Source organism: Siphateles boraxobius, unplaced genomic scaffold (assembly GCF_051911475.1).
Source record: "Siphateles boraxobius isolate OS27281-9 unplaced genomic scaffold, OSU_SipBor_1 16, whole genome shotgun sequence".
Classification (NCBI taxonomy): Eukaryota; Metazoa; Chordata; class Actinopteri; order Cypriniformes; family Leuciscidae; genus Siphateles; species Siphateles boraxobius.
Window position 1 is genome coordinate 6,155,619 of NW_027508766.1, and position 12,048 is coordinate 6,167,666.

Here is a 12,048-nt window from a genome sequence, read left to right on the forward strand (position 1 = left end):
CACTGAAAACAAAAATGTAGCCTGACACAGCACAATGACAGCCAATTATAACATATTTTATGTTTAATGGACAACTATGAGGAGCAAGATTTTGAAACAATGACATTTCTTTGTGGCCAGGGCTACAAGGTATACATCTGATCAGCTAAATTTTCTGTTGCTTGTTATAGAGAAAATTACATGGAAGAGATACCTTTTTTATCACTTTTCAAGTCATTCTTTTTTATTGACAATTCCATGTGAATAGGTCTGTTCAGATTAAGGCATACTAAATTCTACACAATCTTTTGTCTAAATAAGTTGAAAATAATAACACTTAGGACTTATATCTAGGCATCAAAAAATTTATAATGTACAATATATATTAAAAAAAAAATTTTAAGCTCTGCTAAAGATTACAATGAACAGCGTTCTTAAATTATTAGTGTTTTTAAAGACTTTAAGTGAGCGTTAGATGCTTTTAAAGGTAATCAAAATGAAAAATAGTGAAAATGAACATGATTAATTAAACCATCAACGGATTTACACTACCATTCAAATGTTGACGTTGTAATAGTGTAATTACATAAAATATTACTAAGTAATATTGATTACCTACATGTGCTTACTATAGGGTTATGTTTAGGGTAATTGTGCATGTTTTAGTTGTAATTGTGCATAATCTATTATTACTAGTAAGTGTAGTAAAGTGTTACCTTCAACACTGATAATAATGACTGTTTCTTGAGCACCAAATCAGCATAATTTAGACTGATTTCTGAAGGATCATGTGACACTGAAGACTGGAGTAATGATGCTTAAAATACAGCTTTGTCATCACAGGAATAAATTACATTTTAAAATATATTCAAATAGAAAAATTGTTATTTTGAACTGTAAAAATCTTTCACAATATGACTGTTTAACTGCATTTTTGATCAAATAAATGCAGCCTTGGTGATCTAAAGAGACTAAGTAAACTATTTTTAAACTTACCCAAGACTTTGGAATGGTAGTGTATTTATGTGCAATATGATAAATAAAAAAATTCTAATATCGACGGATTACCGATAAGGTCCCAATATATAGTACATCCCTACAGTAAACGATGACTGTAAATGCTGACTTTCATTTTGGGGCAATACAATCCCTTTAAAGGACAGAAACAAAATAACCAAGGTGTAAGAGGAAAATGAACAAAGGAAGGAAGAGAAAGGGAAACAGACTGGGAAAAATGGGTCCGGTCACTCGACAAGGACAGAACAGAAAAAGAGAGGGAGAGAAGGAAGAGGTGGCAGAAAGCAGTACCTCTTCCTGGCGATTGCTGGCGTGCCCCAAGGAGAGGGCAGCGAGGTCTCGTGAGTCAAGCAGGGGGGCACCTGCTCGGCACGACTACAACGATTCAAACACACGGACACGCGGAGTCACGACCAAACAATCAACATAAAGACAGACCAGACGTACACACAGCCATACAAACACAAACGGCAGGTCCAAACCACACACACCCAGCGTGTGCAGCAAGGCAATGCCAGAGGTTAAGAGAGACAAAGAAATGAGAAAAGAGTAAGAGAGGAAGGCAGTTAGTTCCTGTTGAATTACAGCTCAGGACACAGCACATAGAACTCAGAAGAACTACAGATCATGCAAATCTAACAAAAACCCAAGCCCAAAGCACAGCTACACTCAGCATGGGAAGGTCATGACTAACAACAAAGATACATCAATGCAGTATTTCTCAACTGGTGGGCCGCAATGTACAGTCAAAGAAACGACAACAAATGTGATTCTACATTTTTCTGATGCGAGACTTCATTTTGCAAGAGGTTCGTGAAAACCATTCACACTTCTATCAGAGTGCCTGAAAAGAACGTTCTCCCGATTCAGTATCTGCGGTCAGACGAGATGTTCTCAGGCTATATGTCAGTGTCATTATTCTAACGTTAACTTGTTAACGAAATAAAAAGTCTCTCGCCTGCGAAAAGTGAACTCTTCTGTCCTGTCAGCCGTTATACTGTGCTCGTTGTGCAAACTCTTCGATTGTAAATGCGGCGGCGCACGCTGTATATCACTTCAAATGAAGCGCAAAAGAGACTCCGAGCATGCAACATCCTAGTTACGTTGTCAATTAATAAGTCATGAAATTACCAAAAAGTACCAATAAATGATATAACTTGTACTTCACGTGTTAGTTGGGAAGGATTTGCATCCAGGAATGATGTTCATTCTGTTCATCAGGAGTAGTTTGATTTTTGAGTTTGTTTCATTAACAGTTCATGTTAGTATTGTGTATTTGTGTCTCAACCATTTTTTTTTTAAATAAATTTGCTTGGTTTTTCAAAGCAAATTTATTATAATTTTTTTTGGCTATTTATATTATTATATATATATATTATTCAGTCCTTCCAGAAAAATGCGGAGATGTTTTGTGATTGTTGCGGGCAAAAATCCTTGATTATGCGGCATGTTTTCTTAAAAAATGCGATGGAATATGCGGGATATTTATGCAATTTTATGCGATGAAATTCCAGAAACTTGCAAAAACTCCGGTTTGATGAAAAAGAGAAAAAAAAAGTGATTCCCCCAACACCCTGTTCTCACTAGGCTTCTACCTTAATGTAAAGAGTAATTTCAATTCTTATTACTTCCTATGATCCGCAAGCATACTACATCACAGAAAGTGCTGGGAATATTTCAGTTCTCATCTTGTTTTATTTCAGACCTTAATAAACTTATGGCTCAAACTTACAAATATTGATGAGTCAAACAAGTTCTGTAGCTTTACAAAAGGAATATGCTACAACTTCTGTAAAAATGAGTGTGCTTTCTGTTTTACAGCTTTTCGATGATGTTCACGTCGCATAATTACGTCACTTCATAACGTTTCCATGGCAACAGGGGAAAATGATTGCTCTTGTGTGAAGTAAACGCAAAATTTTTCACATTTCTGCTAAGATATATGTGACTTTTTTGCAACGAAAACGCGGGGATTATGAAATCATGCAAGCCCCGCATATTTTGCGTGGAAATCGGCAATTTATGCGGCGAAAGTGCGGCGTATTTGAAAAAATGCGGCCCCTGCATAAAAATGTGGACTTTCGCATAATCCCGTTTTTCTAGAGGGACTGATATATACAGGGCTCGACATTAAGTCTTTGCATGTGCTTCTGTCATTTACTTGTCCGAGTAAAAAAGTTGCTTGTCTGGATTTTTTTGTGTGTGTGTGTGTGTGTGTGTGTGTGTGTGTGTGTGTGTGTGTGTGTGTGTGTGTGTGTGTGTGTGTGTGTGTGTGTGTCTGTGTGTGTGTGTGTGTGTTGTAAATATAATTTATTCTGAAGCAATATTCTCATCAGTGTTCAATTAACTTTGATATATTTAAATCTGCATATTGTAATATCTGCACCTTTAAAGGGCACCCTCCCCCCTAATATTATTAAATGTATGCTTCATCTTTCATTTTAAATTCCTACATTTGATCAATAAATTCAATTATTTAGAATAATAAGACACTATAGGGCTGTTACCCTAGGTAGGGCTGATCAAACTAAATCATTTACACTGAAAAATTACAATTGCATTAAATAATGTTATGAGATTGTTTTAAATATACAAATAAGAAAAGTTGGAAAGAATGATACTTTTAAACATAACACTAAACCGCCATAGGTGGCGGCAGGCGACCGTCTTAATGAGTCATTCATTCAAACAATTAGTTCAAACGAAAATAGACTGGCACAAACCTTAGTAAATCACCTTGCGTAAATCATTTAAATACTCTCCTCCCATATATTTTGCGTTTGAAAGGGTATAACTGTCCGCACATTTTCAGCGCAAATATTTCACTGCGTGTCTTTAGTAAAACCTGACAGTAGTTTTTTTAACGCCAAAAGAGGGTTTGCGCTGGCGCAAGCTGTTAGTAAATCTGGCCCTTAATTTTTAAAAGTATTTTTATGTGCAAAATGCACTGAACTGAATCACTCGAGATGCCCATCCTCCCTTGAAAATATGGATTTAATTTTCTTTTTTCAGCCATGTTACTGATATCTCACCAAAAAACATTGATCCTTTGTATCCATTAAGAAAAGACAACTTCCATTTATACACACCTGTCAAATGAGTCGGTGGCCATCTTGTACAGGTAGATGAACAGCTTGCTGCAGTGCTTGAGTGTGGGACACACGTTTTCTGCAGGTATGATCTCATCCTCCAGTAACCGCTGGAATGGCTGGGCATTTGAAGGGAAGACAGTTGCTGGACCAACTTTCTTAGCATCAGAAAAACATCCCAAAAGTCGCACTGCATCGGCCAGCTTCTCGTACTGGATCTCAGTGCGAAAGAAGTGTGAGTTGGCAGGGTCATAACGCATGGCTGCTGTTAGAGTGCAGAATACAGTGTGCAGAAGTTCGAAGACTTTGTTCTGGTTGACCTTCTCCCAGCCGCTGACAGGTGGAGAACAGAGCGAACGCTCCATGGCAACCACCAGTGAGGTGATGTACACAAAGCCGCCCACCTTGCGGAAGACGGTGCGTGTACGGTGGTTCTCGCGCAGCACAGCCAGCAAAGCCTAATGAGAAACAAAGTTTGTCAAGTGAATTCAAATTTAAATCATACGGATGTAAGTTAATTGTGCAACAATGATGCTCCTCACTATAGAACTATTTAAAAGTGTTGGTTCAGTAAGCTTTTTGTCTTTTCCTTTTTTTTTCCCAAAGAAATTATATTTAAATATAAGCATGCATTAAATTGATTAAAAGTGACAGAAATCTTTTGTAATGGCTTTACTATTTTGAGCAAATGCTGTTCTTTTTTTTTGACCTTCTAAAAACAGAAAATACTGTACAATGGTTTTCACAAAGATATTAGGCAGCACAACTGTTTTCAACAATTGAGCATAAAATCAGCATGTGACACTGAAGGCAGGAGTTCAAATATATTATTATACTAAAATATATTAATACAGAAAACTGATTTTAAAAATATTTCACATTCTTACTATTTTTACTGCATTTTCGCAGCCTTGGTGAGCATAAGATAATATATATATTTTTATAGAAATAAATTCAGACCCCAAACTTTTTTTCTTTTAAGAAAGTGATTTAAGTGAATACCATGTGTTAGATTTATGAATGTAGGGAAAAAGTAAATATATGCAAACTAATATATCATATGCCATATATATATATATATATATATATATATATATATATATATATATATTATTTATTATTATATTATATAACATAGAATATCAATGCACCAAAATTGTATTTACCAAACTGAAACATTTTGATCAGTAGGTCTCCCATTTGGCAAAACACTGCATTTGTTCAATAAAACTTTGCAACATTAATTTCAATGCGCGGATATTTTTTGCCACATTTGCTCCATCGTCACTTACACACTTGCACCTGTAACCAACTTGGGCTGCATGTGCATACTTATTTCTTCTCAGAGATAGAATGTGCCTCACCCGCAGAATGTCAGTTTTGAGCTGTAGTTCTGTCGACGGTGCGGAGTGCATAAGGCCGAGCAGAGTGCCCATGTCATCATCTCCAGAAGATGACAGCACCAGCTGCTGAATGATCATCAGAGCGTGCTCACGACACTGACGATACTTCACAATGTTGTGCACGCACCGTGCTCCGCCAAACTCACGGAACAAACCTGAGAGATTGAGATTTTATAGTTAAAAATTCATCGGAGTATCATATAAGCTTGTAGACAAGCAATTTTGTGTTCCAGATTCAACTTTATAGCTTGGCAAGATCTTTAATGTATTGTTTGTGTAAATATTATACACATCAAGACTGGGCTGTAGTGAGATTTAGGAATTACTGATCACCTCACTGGCAGTGCCACGTTTGGAATTACTCACTTTAGTCATTTTCTGCAACAAAACCATTCTGATTGGTTACCAATGAATAACGCATGAGAACATCTGTGAGAGAGAGAGAGCATTCCGAGACTACCAGCAGCCATGATACAGAAGCAAAATGATTACAGAGCTGAAGTTAAGAGTGTTCCTTAACCACAGACCTGACTCAGCACCGAGAGTGAGACTACTGCAGGGCCTGAGAGCAAGAAAATGAATTTTGACTCATCCCTGAGTGCATTAAAAAAAGGAAAACTTGGAGCATAATAACGCAATTTTAATAAAAGTCTAAGAGGTTTTGGAAAGACACTGGCAATGTCAATATCATATTTCTGTTTTAGGCCCCATGAAAGCACACATTTTCTTTTTTGGCTTTGTGTCCATGTCTATTAGCTTTGACACATCTATATGGTAGTGTGCTGCTAAACGTTTATGAACTTCCACATTAAAAAAAGTAGCCATTTTCTTCTGACAAAATGTTCAAAAATACCCATGACTCATCCTGCACCACACACATTTTTGTCCAATCAAATGCTCTGGAGAATGAAAATGAATCCCCCCCTAAGACCACCAGCAACTAAGTAGGAAGTAGCAAATTATGGTTAACAGATTTGATGCAGCTAAAGCCTAATGAATATTTTAGAGGAAAAAGGGATGATCTCCTAAATTTTCTGCCAAAACTTATGGAAGCTTATTTTCTTAAAACTGTGATTGTCTTCAAAGTACTTACATGAATTATGCAAATGTAAAACGGTACAAAAATCTCTTTATGAGGTTTTCCTTTCAAGAGAGATGAAGTTTCAGTTACACATTACTATAATAATACCAAAAACCTCACGTTAACAAAAACACAAGGTGTGGGGTTGTGTAGAACGCTGTAAAGGCCCCGATATACTTCATGCGAAATAGAAGAACGAACTGATGTGATGTAATTTCAGACAAAATCAGGCCAAAACAAACTTCATTTGGAGTTCGAAAAAGCTTGCCAAACTTTTCCGGAAAGTTTGCTTCGGCTGGTAAACACCTTTGTTCTACCATTGGTCCGCTCCGATAACGTCATAGGTAGGTGTGCGCTGACCCTTCTTTCACATGGAAATCTTTTCCAGTTAATTTCTCCTCATGAGTCCATTGAGATCAGACGTGACCCGCGAGTGAAAAAATGAACACACTGGAGAGCTTCTTTATAGTAGAAAATGAAGTTGTACTTCTGACAAAACGAGACACTGACACTGTTTTTTATGTTAAATACGGTAAATCTGCTTGATTTTATGCAATTTATTGTATAAAGTGCTATATATATAATATATATATATATATATATATATATAAGTGACGTGACTTTACTAGAGTGCTGAATTGCAGAGCTCGTGCAGACATATCCACATTGCTATGATCAGATGCTTTTCTTATGCTTTATTTAAAAAATGCTTGCAGTTTTCTCAATTTTGTTGTGTGTTTATTTTATTGAGAGGAAAGTGCACAGCACATATTTACATAATCATCTAACCATCACTCTCAGCAGTGTGGGTGGCGTCAGATGTTGGATAAAAGTATATCGGTGCTCACGTACTTCGAACTTTGTTTTACCCCTAAACAAAGAACGAAAAAGAACTTTTCTGAGAGTATATCGAGGCCTTAAATCATGGGCTTTGCAATTCTGCGTAAATCTGCAGTTTTCTAGACAGATGCAGTGTGGCCCTGATTATGAACAAAAGTAGCTTAAGAGGAAGAGACATGACACCAAAACTACTGAGTCGGTCTAAATCCATGCCTACTGCTCACCATTTCCTCTTTCAAAACCCAGCAAGTTGGAGCCCAATTCCATTCCCCTCTCTCTATACCTTCCTATCTCAGAAAGGCCAAAAATGTAACTTAAAAAAAAAAAGAGGAGGAGTCAAAGTAAATACTTCACAGAGATCCCATTCAAGGAAACAGCTGTGCAACACATTTACCTGCATTGGTGTTCGAGCCTTGCAAGAGTACTGTAAGTGTCTCCATGACAAGCCAGGCAAGCTGCTTTTGCTCTTCAGCCACATTGTTCTTGGCATCACCTGACCACCGTGAGCGGGGGCAGTAAACAAAGAATTGGAGTTAAAACCATTATCAGCACTGTTATTGTTAACTAAATACAAAACTGAAACTTTTACAAAGTGTTAACTGAAATAAAGCTGAAATAAAGTAAAATATAAATATTAGATGAACATTTTTTAACAGAAATGTTGTTCAGGCAGTTAGCTGAAATAAAAGTTGAACTACTAAAATTACAAAATCTTTAAAAAAAAATTAAGAAAATATAAATATTAATCAGTTATTAAACATATCTAAACTAATAAAAGAAATGACAAAATTATTAAAGCTACTGAAAGAAAAAAAAACTAAACTATAAATATGAAAGCTAATTCAATATAATAACAAACACTTGTAGCATAGAATACCGTAATATACTATACTAAATACACATACTGTATATGTGTGTGTGTGTGTTATTCATAATTATTTTAATGTAGTATACAAAAGTGTTACCCAGCTCGACATGGACTTGTGTTGGGTCTTTCAGCAGCGCTGCATATTTGTGGAGCAGGTTAACTAGCACTTCTAGAAGTCCAACTTCACGGAAGACATCACTGAAGACGGGATGGTGGCGCCCAAGCTTGAGAAGAGTGCGAGTGGCTGTGATGCTGCATCCATAAGAAGTGCTCGACTTTAATAGCACGCTAACGCTAAAAAGCTCTTTGCATGGTACGTAATTAAGCCCGAAGACAACAAACTCCAGCAGCTCAAAGTACTTGGACTGCACCTCCGGTAGCTTTGTTACTCGCTCTGCGAACTGTGACAGTGCATGCTGCGCCTCTAAGATGAAATAGTTGGCGTAGTCGGCAGCATAGATATTGGCGATGGCTTCAAGGATCATACGTGCTAATCGACCACTCTTTGCCTTCAAGAAGGCATTCTGAAGCACACAAAAAGCATGGATGTTCCTGACCGTGTGGCCTGAAAAGAAAAATCAAACTATTAAGTAAACGGTTCATGGACAATGGGGAAATAGAACAACCAATACATTATCCAAAATGACAACATGATAGTGAGTAAATAACAAAAGTTTGTATATTTAGTTTAACACCACATACAGTAATCCTAATGACAGTATGAAACTGTAGAAACTCCAGTGACCTTTGGTGGACTCTTGCATAGCTAGCTAGTAACACACAACCTCACATATTTTCATTTCCTCATAATCTGTGCGCAGATTCCGCAGAAGCCTATATTCATGACAACTTTCAAATAATATGCTGTAAACAAGATGTCAGTAACATATACTAGCACACAACACACATAACAGTGTTGTAGTCAAGACCAGCTCAGGCCAGAAGGGGGTTGAGTTCAAGTCAAAACCAAATCCACAACAAGACCAAGAAAATAGGGTCTTTAGACTCAAAAATATTTTTTTGGAAAAAAAATTTTTTTCTTGGACTCAGATTCAAATCCCATATATTCATAGTCTTGACTTGGACTCAAGCTGCTTCTGGTCTCGGCCTTGACTCAGACTCGAATGAGCCGGTCTCAACTACAACACTGCTGAATAGCCTCCAAAAGTGAATAGGAGGTCTGCAACAGATGTCCTTGCTGCATGTTTCTGGGATATCTCTTAGCACTAAATTAATTACTGATATTTATTGCTTCATTGGCTCTTTCTGAAGTCATTATGCTCTTTAACTAAGCTTCAAGAAAAACATTCCGCATGCAATATTAACTAAGAACACAAAACCATCATATGATTACAGAGCAACACAAGTCAGTCCTCCAACCCTTAAAAACGAGTTCTTGTGCATTCAACCTTTTTGAAGTCTCACTGCAATAAGCAATGATGATGGCTGCTTGAAAATGCCAAACTACAAAGTAGGGAAGAAACTATCTCTGTGATTGGCTTGTTGGAAAAGAGGAAGTCTTGATGTGACTGGGTGCATAAACAACATTATCTGGCGCCATTATTTTAATTACAGCATTTAATGGCTCTTGGCGAAGCATACGACAACCCAAACAAATAACCTAACCAGATTACACAGTAGGTGTCAGCCGTTTGCCTCCTTCTGACCAATTAATGCCATTTACAGCCAGTGAACACTAATGTTTTAATTCTCCTTTAGAAACCACAGGCCCTTATTCTCCCTGCATGACTAGAAGAGTAATCTAGCTAACGAAGGGAGGCAGAAGCAGACATAGATGAAGACGTTAATATGAAAATGCAGAGAGGAAGAATACCGCTAATCTCTCGCTTCAGAATACTGCTAATCTTCTCACTTAAATCTCTTGGTTCCGACAGTCATTGATTACAGCTTGGTTAAAAAAAGGTTTGACCGTCAGGCCCATACATTTTAAAAATCTAATCTAATCTGAAATAAAATAAATTAAAAATATATATTTTTTAGAGAATCACAGTAATAAAATGTGCATTATAGATGAAATTGTCATTTGAATTGATGCAAAAATGTGAATGATTGCCACCATAGAAGCATACTAAATCTCTAAAGTATTTTACTAATGCAGGCCACTTAAGCCTCAACATTGCACACTTGCCATCTGAATCCTGTAAAGACCTCAATTTCAAAAATTTTCCTGGCCGAAGTTCAACATACCCCGGAATTTCACATTCACCAACTTTCACACCCAGCTGTGCTGTGACATAAGTTAAGAGTCAAGTGCATGTTATTATACAGAGGACTAACCTTTCCCAGAAGGCTGTGGAACCACAAAACCTGGAAGCAGGAAGGGTGCTCCAGTGGTGAGACCAGCTGGCTTCAGCTCAGTGACACCGTACGTGGTCAGAGCGGTCACCAGGTTCACCAGGTCCTTTAGAGCATCTTTGGCTTCATCCTCTTTGGCCTGCTCCAACCTAAGATGTAAAGCGATTATATCAGAGAATAGCACTATTCAAACGCATGACTATAAAATGACTATACTGCCTCTTATTGCCTTTAAATAACTAATCTTTTTGGGCCCTTTTAAGCAAACTCTTTAAGTAAACTTACAAGAAAGATAATAGCTCAAAAACACTACAGTTTAAAAATGTATGTTTCTTTTTGTTTGTTTTTTAATGAATACATGTCTTGATCAAGGAACCATTAAATTGATAGAAAAGAGACATTGAAGACAATTATAATTTAAAAATATATTTCCATTTCAAACAAACACTGGTCTTAGGAACTTTAAAAAATCCTGGGGAAAAAAGCATTTATGAAGCATTGATGAAATTAGTAAATGTCACCAAATCAGTATATCTGTTATTAAAATAATAGTAACAATATAACTATTATTTTAAATTTTAAAACTATTTCACAATATTACTGTTTTTATTGTATTTTGATCAAATAAAATGCAGCTTTGGTGAGTCAAGTCAAGTCACATTTATTTATATAGCGCTTTTTACAATACAGATTGTTTCAAAGCAGCTTTACAGAGATAACAGAAGTTTGCAACAAAGTTTGTTTTCAGAAGAAAAAAGCATCACAGTCCAGCTTAAGTAAGTTCAGTGATGAAAAGTTATTCATTTAGTTCAATTATATATACAGTATTATAGCCGTGATGTCATCATCCAGCTCAGTTAAGTTCTCATAGGCGTCAATAAAGGCAGATCAATATTATTGTTGAATATTAAATTAAATGTTAAATTTAATGTACCCAACTAAGCAAGCCAAAAGCCAATGGCAACAAATGTGAAAAAAGGCGGAAAAGGCGACATAAGGTGAGCATAAGAGACATATTTTCAAATGAAAAACAAAAGATCTGCACTCGCTTGTGTCTTCTATATGAATTATTGTGTCTTCTTTATGAATTATTCTTTTTTATTATTATTATGCAACAAAGCACATATAGATCAATATAACGATTCGGCAATCAGCCTTCAGTGAATCTCTCATTATAAATGACTAATTTCAAAAACATAAAAAAAAATCTTACATTTACATTTATTCATTTAGCTGACGCTTTTATCCAAAGCGACTTACAATTGCTATATATGCCGGAGGTCGCACGCCTCTGGAGCAACTAGGGGTTAAGTGTCTTGCTCAGGGACACATTGGTGTCTCACAGTGGATTCGAACCCGGGTCTCTCACACCAAAGGCATGTGTTTTATCCACTGCGCCATCTTACCGACCCCAAAAGTTTGAACTGTAGTGTACATGGACATCGAATATATATA

At 36.6% G+C, this 12,048-nt stretch overlaps 1 protein-coding gene across 1 annotated transcript in view; it reads right to left on the bottom strand.

Annotated features, from left to right (window-relative positions):
* Window positions 1-12,048, bottom strand: part of wdfy3 (WD repeat and FYVE domain containing 3) — a 77,843-nt gene that overhangs the window by 42,777 nt on the left and 23,018 nt on the right. Inside the window, exons 8-13 of the mRNA XM_077231331.1 lie at window positions 10,576-10,742; window positions 8,375-8,842; window positions 7,804-7,902; window positions 5,450-5,643; window positions 4,086-4,543; window positions 1,288-1,371 (exon numbers count right to left, since the gene is read on the bottom strand). Of these exons, the coding sequence (XP_077087446.1) occupies window positions 1,288-1,371; window positions 4,086-4,543; window positions 5,450-5,643; window positions 7,804-7,902; window positions 8,375-8,842; window positions 10,576-10,742 (1,470 nt within the window). The remainder of the gene's footprint in view (window positions 1-1,287; window positions 1,372-4,085; window positions 4,544-5,449; window positions 5,644-7,803; window positions 7,903-8,374; window positions 8,843-10,575; window positions 10,743-12,048) is intronic.